The sequence below is a fragment of the Pseudorasbora parva genome, chromosome 15, assembly GCF_024679245.1.
Source record: "Pseudorasbora parva isolate DD20220531a chromosome 15, ASM2467924v1, whole genome shotgun sequence".
NCBI lineage: Eukaryota > Metazoa > Chordata > Actinopteri > Cypriniformes > Gobionidae > Pseudorasbora > Pseudorasbora parva.
The window spans coordinates 33,973,779-33,986,445 of NC_090186.1; the positions used below are offsets into that span (position 1 = coordinate 33,973,779).

At 39.8% G+C, this 12,667-nt stretch overlaps 1 protein-coding gene across 5 annotated transcripts in view; it reads left to right on the forward strand.

Moving 5' to 3' along the window:
* Positions 1-12,667, forward strand: part of cnih3 (cornichon family AMPA receptor auxiliary protein 3) — a 50,495-nt gene that overhangs the window by 36,267 nt on the left and 1,561 nt on the right. The window contains exons 4-6 of one of the 5 annotated variants that reach the window (XM_067417838.1): positions 5,396-5,508; positions 8,069-8,212; positions 8,796-8,840. In XM_067417838.1, coding sequence (XP_067273939.1) covers positions 5,396-5,508; positions 8,069-8,212; positions 8,796-8,840 — 302 coding nt within the window. Of the gene's footprint in view, positions 1-5,395; positions 5,509-8,064; positions 8,213-8,795; positions 8,874-12,667 lie in introns of all 5 variants that reach the window. The other 4 variants (XM_067417839.1, XM_067417837.1, XM_067417841.1 and 1 more) reach the window with 4 other exon arrangements.

Below are 12,667 nucleotides of genomic sequence, written 5' to 3' on the forward strand. Positions count from 1 at the left end.
TTATTATAATATGATTTAGCTATGTGAGGGAGTCTCACAGCCCAAAACGCTGCAGGAGTCAGATATATTGACAGTCATGGATAATCTCTCATGATGAGAGCTGAGGTAAACGTGTCCGTGGCATAGATTCACAGCGCATGTTCAGTCTGGCGCGTTTTCAGTCCATGCGAAAGCTTAACTTTCATAGGAATCAGTTTGAGAAGTTGAAAGACTTACTTTGCTCTGCTGACCGCACAGTTTAAACATGAATGCCTGAGGCTGCAGCTGCGAGCTGAGTGCTGTGAGTGTGATCTCCATCCCCCACGCGTGAGTTGAAAACATGCGGAAATGGCTCCCTCTGCTGCCTGGAGTCTTTAACCTCTGGCCAACAGTGCAAATTAACGATATTTGCGTCATGGGAGGAATTTTTCCAGAAATAAAATGCATAAATCTCTTGTCTCAAGGGGATATGAGGAGGGGAAGCACAATCATTCAAATATACTCCAGGGTTTGATACAAAGCCATATGCTAATTGCTGAAGTAACCCTTTAATCACATCCAAAAATAAAAGTTTGTGACAGAAGGATATTGTAGGGTTGTAGAAATTTGTGTTATTTAATAACTTTTTTGCAACTGCTTTAAACCCAAATACAGCAAGAAGGAAATATTCGCTCTCTTAGTGCATCAGGTATGGCAGTATTTCTGCTGGTAATCTTTCCGTTTAACCCTGCTCCATTTTAAATATGCTATTTTTTTCTTTTCATTTTCAGCCTGGAAGAGTGGGTCTGTGCCATACCCTAATATTCAAAATGGTGATAATCACAGTTTGAATGGTTTAATGGAGAGCCAGTTCATATGCCATTCTGTTCTTTAAAGAGAAAATATATATAATTCTATGCCGCAGTTAATTATTGGCTGCTGCTGAAAGAGAAAGACAGTAATTGGAGACTATAGTGGCTATTCCGATCTACTAAGGCTGAGAGGGCACAGTCAGATTTGTCATTGTAATAAGTGAATGTGAAAGGGAATGGCTCCTGAACATATATGAATTTATTTATGGACACAAGTACTGTCAAACATATTCTTGTTGTAAGTTCTCTACCACAAAGTTAATACCTCTAATGGCATCAATGGCTCTTACCCATATCGTTTTTTAATCTCCATTCTTATATATTGTCAAGACACTCTGCCTCATTAAAAAGAGATATACATGTTTAGTGTCCTCTGCCTTCTGTGCTAATGGTGGGACATGTCATTAAGGTTAAGTAGTGTTAATTGGAGAGACCTGCAGTGGCAAGCTGGTGAGAGTTTGATAGGAATCGAGAGTTAGAGAGTGAGCGAGGAAGAGCGAATGTGAAGGACACTCCACAGTACAGACAGCTCTCAGCAACAGTAGACCTCACATTAGGTGACATGATTCTGAAGAGGCTCTTATGATTCTCATGGAAAGGCAACTTAAAGTTATACTTAATGCACTGGACTTCGCTCTGAGTGGGCCTTGACCAGGGTGGAGAAACTAGCTCCTTTAAAATGTGTGCAACTCATCAACAGTGTAAAATGCTTGTCGCTTTACATTTCCAATTGCGCTCGTTCCTGTTGCGTGCCCTCAATCTGGCAACCCACGTAAGCATTGAGTCTGAGGAGGAGAGGATGGGTAAACAACTTTCTTCAATATTTTGAATTTGGACTGCAGTATACCCAGTTCAACCGCTAGCTGTCAATATTGCATACTGTGCCTTTAAAGGAGAATAAATTCTCCAGACATGAATGTATTTACATTGTATTCAAATTGGTCACGGGATAGGGTTTTATTTATGCCGTTTTATATTTAAGACATGTTATTAAGTGTCACAGCTGGCCTGCTAATTAAAAGTTAATGTCACATAAACATCACACACAAAATCACCCCAATTTTGTGTTTTGTTTTTTTATGCACGCCACTGAAATGAAGGACAAAATAGTGTGCCTAAAGTTAGTCAGATGTTTAGAAGCCCTGAAGTCTAACAGATAAAGACTGATCTTCCAGATGGGCCCTTCCTGGCCCAGCTGCCAGTCCATATTTACTTGATTATACAGAATTTATCACTTCCCTCAGTTGCTGTATTCCAAAATCTATAATATTATAGCATCATAGACGCAAAAGAAGTCTGTTTCAAAAGGTAAGCAACTTAATGATGTTGTTTTATAAGATAAATAAAGCCAAATTAGAAGGCAGCTTCAGAAATAGCCTACAACTCATGCAGAATGCAATCCCAAAATTCACTGCAACAAGCTCAGTGGGGAAAACAATAAACCCAAGATGGTGGACAAGGTGAGATAATGCTGATTATAAATAATTTGAATGAAAATTTTTGGTCAAGATTAAAACTGATTGTATTAATTGGAATACTAATTAGAGTACTACATTAGCGTAGCAACATGCTAACATCAAGCTCTCCTGAGTCTCTCATGTGTGGAGCGATCAAAAAGATTTATTCCAGTGAGGAAATTTTCTTTGCCAACGGGAGTTCACAATTCAGCTAAAATCCATAAGAAATCACACATGAGCCTCAGCTTTAAGTAAATAGATATACTAATGGAATGGTTTGAATAATAACTTTTTTGAAGAATGTATGCAAAATATGCTGAAGGCTTTGTTTAATGGTCTTCAGCATAGACCACATGGTCCCCTGCAAAGACCCTGGCTGGATTCAACCCCCCTCCCACCAAATGCTGGCATAGCTTATCCTGATCTTCATGCAGAAGGAGCTGGATGAAATATTCTGAACAATATCAATCCACAATATGACTTGTGATACAGCGTGGAATTAAAGCACACCATGTTCATTCATCTGGCCAGAGGAAACCTGACCCCTGAACTTAGCTGGATGATGACATCACTGCTTTCCCCAGAGCTGCAATTGAACTCATTCCATAATTTATGAACTTGACACAGCTTTTGAACCAAACTGAATCAACACTAAACAGTGTTTGACTGTTTACTATTGTCTTTTACACCAGAGATGAAATCTGTTTGCATCACTGAATCATTATTTTCCCGTTTATCCATGTTAAGATGCTTTTGATACAATTGGTATTGAATAACAAGCTATATAAGTAAAAGTGACTTGTGTGTGAATGTGGCACACAGACAGGAATTACAAAAGACAAGACATTTTCTCTAAAGCATTTTTTTCTTTTCTTTTTATAGCAGGGTATTTTTGCAGTAATGATGGAATACTTTGGGCTTTTTTGCGCCAATAAGGTTAAATAGCTGGGACAGGTCAAACTTTAATGAGCCCTCTTACATAAAGGTTGTCCTGAACCACATTTTCTTTAGCCTGCTGTGGACTCCACAGGAAAGGCCTGTGCCTTAGGATGTTGTGTCTTAAGTGATAAATGATTCACTGAAGCCAGCCTTTAGTCTGTGTCAGGTATGAACCTGTGTGTATGTGTGTATATATATACTGAGGCATGGACTCTACTAGACTCCTGAAGGTGTGCTGTGGTATCTGGTACCAAGATGTTAGCAACAGGACTTAAAGGAGCTGCAAGTTGCGAGGTGGGGCTTCCCGCAGACTGTTCAACACATCCCGCAGATGCTCGATTGAATTGAGATATGGGGAATTTGGAGGCCAAGTCAACACCCCGAAAAAATTGTTGTTGTGCTCCTCAAACCATTCTTGAACCATTTTTGTTTTGTGGCAGGGCACATTATCCTGCTGGAAGAGCCCACAGCCACCAGGGAATTCCGTTTCCATAATAATAATAATAATTTGTTGCATTTATATAGCGCTTTTCTAGGCACTCAAAGTGCTTTGCATAGAAGGGGGAATCTCCTCAACCATCACCAATGTGCAGCAGCCACCTGGATGATGCGACGGCAGCCATATTGCGCCAGAACGCTCACCACACACCAGCTGATTGGTGGAGAGGAGACATAGTGATGAAGCCAATCATTATATGGGGATGATTAGGAGGACATGATGGACAAGGGCCAAAGGGTAAAAAGGTAAAAGGGTGTATATGGTCTGCAACAATGCTTAGATAGGTGTTACATGTCAAAGCAACATCCACATGGAAGGCAGGACCCAAGGTTTCCCATCAGAACATTGCCCAAAGCACCACACTGCCTCTGCTGGCTTGCCTTCTTCCCATAGTGCATCCTGGTGCCATGTGTTCCCCAGGTAAGCGATGCACACGCACCTGGCCATCCACATGATGTAAGAGAAGACATGATTTATCAGAAAAGGCCACGTTCTTCCATTGCTCCATGGTCCAATTCCTATGCTCATGCTCAAGTTTTCAGCAGTGGACAGGGGTCAGCATGGGCACCCTGACTGGTCTGCGGCTATGCAGCCCCATACGCAACAAACTGCAATCCACTGTGTATTCTGACACCTTTCTATCAGAAACAGCGTTAACTTCTTGAGCCTTGGCCACCCACCACTGTTCCTTCATTTGACCACTTTTGATCGATGCGGACCACTGCAGTTCGGGTTCACCCCACAAAAGCTGCAGTTTTGGAGATGCTCTGACCCATTCATCTAGCCATCACAAATTTGCCCTTGTCCAACTCGCTAAAATCCTTACACTTGTCCATTTTTTCTGCTTCTACACATCAAAAAAATGTTCACTTGCTGCCTAATATATCCCACCCACTAACAGGTGCCAGGATGAAGAGATAATAATTTATTCACTTCACCTGGTCATAATGCTATAACTGATCAGTGTATACCTTTTCCACAATGATTTTGGGAATTTTGTTGCAAAAGAAATCCCACTGTGATTGGGTAACACAGCTGAAGTAGTTTGGGTATTATACTTGGTAGCAACCTCAAGTACTGTCCAAAGTAACTGCCCTAAGAGTCCCCTTTCTTGTCCTTTTACAAACTGGCACAGCAATGTTGCCCAAAATTGTCCTGTTCTTCCTCAGCTGAAGGTGAACTAACATAACCTAGAAACCATGTCCTCAAACTCACAATGTTAACTCCAGTGATCATGTTAGATTTTTATTGATTTCATGAAGTACTCTGGCTTAGAGTTTCCATGAAAAAAAAAAACAAAATACAATTTCTTTCTTATATAAGAGCAATCCAATTTTTCACTCATTTCTGAAATCTTATCAGAAAAACATGTGAATATAATAGTCACTTCCTTTTTTTAAAGAGATAGATCACCCAAAATTACAATTCAGTCATCATTCAATCATGGCCTGATATCCTAATCACTCTTCTTTTTTTAAAATAGTGTAGTTTGGAATGACATGAGGGTAAGTGAATAATAACAGATTTTTCATTTTTGGGTGAAACTTTGAGAATGAATCAAAGACAAATCCGTAGATCTACCTGCATAAATCAAACCTAAATCAGAGCGCTGTCTTCTGTTTTACCCAAGAAAAGAACTGAGTTATCTCTGTTATCTGTGTTCTCTCTAGTTGGTGCTTCCAGAGTACTCTATCCATGGACTCTTCTGTATCATGTTCCTGTGTGCTCAGGAGTGGCTTACAGTAGGCCTGAATATCCCTCTGCTCTTCTACAACACATGGAGGTGAGTATCTGAACCAGCCTTTACTCCACCTTAAACATAATATGGGGACTATAATGTATCTACTACCGGTCAGATATCACAGTAATAGGTGTCCTGACGCAGCACGCTGTTGCACTAAAGTTCGGGAGGTTATAGAGGAAGTAAGCATTTTCACTTTTATTTAAAAATGTTTGCGTGATAGAAGCCATAACATTAATAAGCAAGTGCTGAAGAGGAGAAGAACGAAAAGAAAGAGAGCAAAATTGGTTATTTTGGCCTTTTGTCACCTTCCTTTGGCACTGAAGCCACGTTTGTCTCCGTTCTTCCATTCAGTGTGCTATTCTTTCAAAAACGGAGTGGTTACGGTAGGATCCTTCTAGTTTAGCTTTAATTGAAGTATCTCCCCATATACTATTTAGGTCTAACACCTCACTCTCCCTCCACTGACTCACTCCATCGCTGTTCTCCATATCTAGTCAAGTTTTTAATGTTATTGTCTGTGTCTGTTGTGTCTAGGGCTATCTCGCCGGTGCATAATTGTGACAAATGTCGACATACAGTAGATTAACATAAAAGTCACATCAAATCCGCCTTGGTTGTTCACACTGCGACCGCATTGGACAAAATCAGATCTGGGTCTGATTCAGGACCACATATGTATGTGGTCTAAATCTGATTTGAAAAAATCAGATCTGGGCTAGATTTGAGTGTTCACCCTACCTCTGAAGAAGTCTGACCTGGTCCCTTGACCCCCCAAAAAATCAGATTTGGGCCACTTTTTTTCATTTTTGCGTCGCTTTGACAGTGAATAACTTTACATCTGAGACGTTTAAAGACTCCATTTGTCCATTGTTTACTTATAAAGAAAGAGGACAATAGAACGTAAAAGACATAGAAGTATGTTGTTTTTGTAAAAATAGGCTAACGATTGCGTCATAACCAACTCGACTCTGTCGCACAGTAGAGAAATTACCGCATAGACAGGACGAGACGCTCCAGAGCAATCTTTTACTGTCTATGAGACAGTAAAACTATGAGACAGTGAGACAGTCGGGGGGACGTGAAGACAAAGTCTGATAAAGTCAATGGAGAAGAATTGGGAGAAGCCCATAGTGAGCGAAAAGCAACTGGACAAAACATTTAAACAATGTGATTCAGATTTCACTCTCCACAACTACTAGAAGACCTACAGCTGTCAGACAGGTTCATCAAGCTCAGTCTGAGGCTGGGACGTTCGCTCAGCCATCAGGAAGTGAGTGCTTCTAATTGACTTCATTTTCCGCTGTTGAAGTCTATGGGGTCGCTGTGTCCATTTCTTTTACTGTCTATGGTTTATATCAGTATAGAAAAAAAAATGCCTTTTATTTCTAAATTATGGCATTTTTATCTAAAACCATACTAACAATATAAGTACAACTCAGGAAACTTTATAAAATAATAATAAAAATGTATTACCTTTAAGTATAAAAATGCTAATTATAGCCATTTCAAATTATAAAGCCCTTATTAACAGCTCTATATGACTGAGTGATAAATCATTATCATTAAAACAATCTTGTCAATATTTTCCATTCTTAGTTATCCTACATTAAAGCTCCTTGCCACTAAATGTAGTTATTCCTAATCTTGTCACTAGTATTTTTCATTTTTTTGGATGAATAATAGCAGACTGAATGTTTCATCACAGAGTGAAACAACTGAGGAATTCATAACTTGGATAAAATGAGCTTCAGTCACTTTACAGTGGCGCTCGGAATCTTTCTTCAGGGTTTGTACTGAATGTTCAGAGCTGTTGTCAATTACTGCCTCCATCCTGAGAATATAAGAGATCATTCTGTGTTTTTTATTTTTTTATTTTGCAGAATGATGAATGGTGAAACACTGAACTAAATCAGTACAAGAGTAATGGTGGATTTCGATTATTTTTATGAAGTTGCATTTGATTAGCTGGTTGAATTCACTATCAATAATTTTCAACAAAATCAATCTACCTTTTTTCATAGATCCAATAATTATTACATCAGGGATGGTGTTTTTTCTCATCTTACAAATAAAGATATTTAAGTCATCCATCTCCAAGAACATTTACATTTACATTTACATTTAATCATTTAGCAGACGCTTTTATACAAAGCGACTTACAAAAAAGGGGAGAGCAATAGAAGCAACTAAACAAACAAGGCCAACAACCTGTAAGAGCTGTAAGAAAGCTTAATTAATTAGCACAGTACACTTTTTTTCCCTTTTTTTTAATAGCCATCTACAACAAAAACTCACGTATGCAAATACAGAACACTAGATTTTGATAGCGAAGATAAGATATAAATGCTAGAACTGACTAGATTGACAGAAATACTTAGAAACTTGATTTTAACACTAGATTTTATGTAGCGAAGATAAGATATAAATGCAAGAACTGCCTAGATTGACAGAAATACTTAGAAACTTTTCTAGAAATACTATTCCAAACTTTGCATTAGATAAAAATTAAATTAAAGATAAAAAACAGAAAACAAATCAAAGGTCCACATATTGCTTCAAGACGCACTACCCGCCTCGTGTTTTTTCCCATTTTCGGCAGGTACTTCCATAGCCCCACAGACACTAAGGAGCTTCTCTACGATCCAGCGTCTGTCATGAATGGAGACACGCTCAAATTCTGCCAAAAAGAAGCCTGGTGCAAGATGTCTTTCTTCGTCCTCTCATTCTTCTACTATCTCTATTGGTGAGTAGATATCCAGAAGTTGCCTCAACCAAAGTTTATCATCTCCTAATGAGGTTCTGTGCAATATCTACACTGATTTGTATATCTATATAGCCTAATATGTTTTTTAGTTTGTTCCTGTTCTCTAGTATATGCTATCTCAAGCCTATAGCATAGCAGAGATGTACATTTAAACAAGCATTTATACTGACAAGGACGCCAGCAACATGCCTTTGGGGAGCATTGCTGATTCTCTTTTCCTCCACACTATATCACATCACATTAAATGTTAATATACACATAAAAACACACATATTCTATAAAGGTTCACCCTTCGAGCGAACAGGCCTTATGACCTTTTGTCAAAGGCAGTTGTTGTGTATCAGCCACATTCTGCATTATTTAATTCATATCATTTGCTTCTGGAATTGAAATTCTAGGCCAAATACAGCTGTTTTACCCCCTTTTTTCCAGCCTCTACTGGTACACACTCACTCTTTGAGAAGTGAATCTTACCACCTTGTGAATCTTGACCCTTCCTCTAACTGCTTGCTTTTTATTGCTACTTTCTTAAAGGAATGTTTGGTAACACTTTATTTTACAGTGTCCTTGTTGTCACGGGTGCATGCTGGCAGGAAGACGAAGACAGGTGAATACAGTTCCAAACGTAGTTTAATAACAGGTAATCCAAGAAGCAGGCAGACAGGAATTCGCACAACACAAATAAACATAATGGTGACCGGACAAGGAGTGCAGGAGAAGGAACAATTTAAGTAGTGAACACAAAAAGGATGATTAATTATACACAGCTGACACATATAAACTAATAATGACCGTAACTATAGAGACAGATGAGTGACAGGAATCAGAACAAAGAAAACACCTGACAGATGAAAACAAACTTAAAGTCCATGAACAAAACTAAACAGAATGGTGACACTTGTTAAGTTATATGCCCTTACTGTAGTAACAACAATAAATTATGCATAGTTACATGCCACTAACCCTAAACTAAACTCAAATTCTAACACTGTAGTAAGTATAATAAAATAAAATGTAACTGAATGTTCAGTACAAGTTGAGGCAAGGGGATTGAGGTTTATACTCCCAGCTCTACATCCCATCTGGGTCATGGCACCAAATGTAACCAGGCCGGGATTTGAACCGGGGTTTCCCGCGCGGGAGGCAGGCATGCTAAAAAGGACACTAAAGACCACAGCCTCTAACGACAGTCATTAGCAAGAGGAGTAAGGTTTATACGGCTAGCTCTGCGTCTGTTAAACTCACTTCCCTAAACCACTTCCATCCAGATCACTAAAAAGGACACTAAAGACCACAGCCTCTAACGACAGTCGTTAGCAAGGCTCTTGAGGCAAGTGGAGTAAGGCTTATAAGCCTAGCTCTACATCCGTTACACTCACCTCCCTAAACCACTATCATCCAAGTCACAGCACCAAATGGAACCCGTCGTACTCGACCCACTCAGTGCGGGATTCAAACCGTGGTCTCCCGCGCGGGAGGAAAGCAGGCTGGCAGGCAGGCATGCTAAAAAGGACACTAAAGACCGCAGCCTCTAGCGTCAGTCGCTAGCAAGCCTCTTGAGGCAAGGGGAGTGAGGTTTATATGCCCAGCTCTGCGTCCATTACATTCACTCCAATCTGAGTCATGGCATGTAATAGTCCTACTTGACCCTCTCTAAGCAGATTTCGAACCGGGGTCTCTGGCATGGGTGGCAGGTGCGCTAAAAACGACACTAAAGACCACAGCCTCTAGCGTCAGTCCCTAGCAAGCCTCTTGAGGCAAGGGGAGTGAGGTTAATACCCCCAGCTATACATTCATTACACTCACTCCCATCTGCATCACGGCAGGTAACCAGTCCTACTTGACCCGCTCTAAGCGGAATTCGAACCGGGGTCTCCCGTGTGGGAGGCATGCATGCTAATAAAGACACTAAAGACCGCAACCTCTAGCGTCAGTCACTAGCAAGCCTCTTGAGGCAAGGGGAGTGAGGTTAATACCCCCAGCTATACATTCATTACACTCACTCCCATCTGAGTCATGGCAGGTAACCAGTCCTACTCGACCCGCTCTGAGCGGAATTCGAATTGGGGTCTCTGGCACCGGTGGCAGGCGCGCTAATAACGACACTAAAGACCACAGCCTCTAGCATCAGTTGTTAGCAAGCCTCTTAAGGCAAGGGAAGTGAGGTTAATACGCCAAGCTCTACATCCATTACTCACTCCTATCTGAGTCATGGCAGGTAACCAGTCCTACTCGTCCCGCTCTGAGCGGAATTCAAACCGGGGTTTTTGGCATGGGAGGCAGGTGCACTAATAACGACACTAAAGACTGCAACCTCTAACATCAGTTGTTAGCGCCCAGAGGTTTATACGCCCAGCTCTACGTCCCAGCTCTACGCCCAGCCATTGCACTCACTCCCATCTGAGTCACAGCATGTAACCGGTCCTACTCGACCAGCTCTGAGTGGAATTCGAACCGGGGTCTCTGGAGCCAGGCGTAATAACGACACTAAAGATCACAGCCTCTAGCGTCAGTCACTAGCGCACCTCTTGAGGCCAGGCAAGAGAGGTTTACAGGCGTACATCTGTTACATAAGCGTGACACTAACTTACTTACTTAACCTAACAAATAAAAATCACATTTTTGATTTTAATGCATCTGGACACTGGTAGAGTTTACTTTTATTTTATTTATTTTTTACTTGTTTTAATTCTTTCTGTGGTGAACAACATTATGCTTAACTTGAACTGCAAAGCAGCAAAATCAAACTTCTTATAAATTCTTATATAATGTCTGATTTGATGAATACTGGCTTTTGTCTGCCCTGCCTAGTTTTTTTTTTCTCTAACCCTTCGTAATAAATGCAATGTTGTGCTCCGTTTTACGAATCAATCTTACAACTCAATTGCAAATCTAATATTAGCTCAGCAGGCCATCACCCGTCCAATTACAATAGTAGGCTTTTTCTAAACGGCGTTCAAACCTAATGACTCAAGAAAGGAGCGTGCCACTTTGATAGAAGTGAAAGAGAGAGATTTGGGCAAATGTCACACTAGTTCTCATGTGTTTAAGCTTCACAGAGATTGCAAAGGCATGAGGAACATTGTTCGCCTCAGGCTCCATCGGGATCATATCTATGATCATAGCTGAAATACATTTTTCATTGATCTTCCTTCAACGCTAACACTGAAAACGTGTTCTTAGGATGCAAATAAGCCACAGTCTTTAATAATAAAGCAGCTCTCCATTTAAAACATCTTCATGTTGGAGACCAGCCTTGAGCTGTGTGCGCTGAATATTATCATGATAGTCAACCTTCAAAAAAGCATTTTCTGATTAGGGTAAATATATTTGCTGCATAAGCAGCAGTGATATCATTTCAAAAAAGCATGCATTGATCTACTTTTTTTGTTTGTTTATTTTTAAGATTAGGAATAATATTCCTAATATATTATAAAAGCAACCCACGCCACTACTTTTCCAACCCCCACACACTGAAGATAATAAAACACTGTGAGCCAAGAACTGCTTATACAGTTTTTATCAGGGCAACCCCTTATTATGTATTAATGCCTGTGGACAGCATTTGGCATGACATCAATGGCCCCTAGTGTGAAGTCAGCACAGAAATTCAACATACATCAACATATGGCAGTGCATTCTAAATAAATACAATCCATATCATGACCTGCCCGGAGTGATCCTCAAGCTGGTGAAGCTGTCATTTTCCATAGCGTCAGCTGCTTTGAATCCTCTCGCCTTATATTTCCACAAGCTGAGGATGAACGCTGCAGTTTCTACTGGACCTTTTTGGGACAAAATGTGTCTTTGTGTTTGTTGTTAGCTAGGATGAAATGAACTAATTAAAGCCTTTCCCTGACATAATGATTGAACCCATGGGCACAAGCTATTTTCACAGAATCAAAAAATAGTGTGCATAAAAGGAGAAGTCCCTTTTTCTCACCAAATAGGATGGAAGCTAGGAGTGATCTATCTATCTATCTATCTATCTATCTATCTATCTATCTATCTATCTATCTATCTATCTATCTATCTATCTATCTATCTATCTATCTATCTATCTATCCATCCATCCATCCATCCATCCATCCATCCATCCATCCATCCATCCATCCATCCATCCATCCATCCATCCATCCATCCATCCATCCATCCATCTATCTATCTATCTATCTATCTATCTATCTATCTATCTATCTATCTATCTATCTATCTATCTATCTATCTATCGTGTTAGATTTGAAAGTCTGTTTTATCAAATTATACTCTAGTTTGTGATTTTAGTACACTGTAAACAATTATTGCAAAAATAAGTTACCTATTTGCCTTTAAAAAAATTGTGTTTATTGAAATAAAAAATGTGAGTTAATGCAATGAACATTTTTGAGAATCGACAACCTTTATTCAAATATTATTAAAAGATTGTGTGTGCTT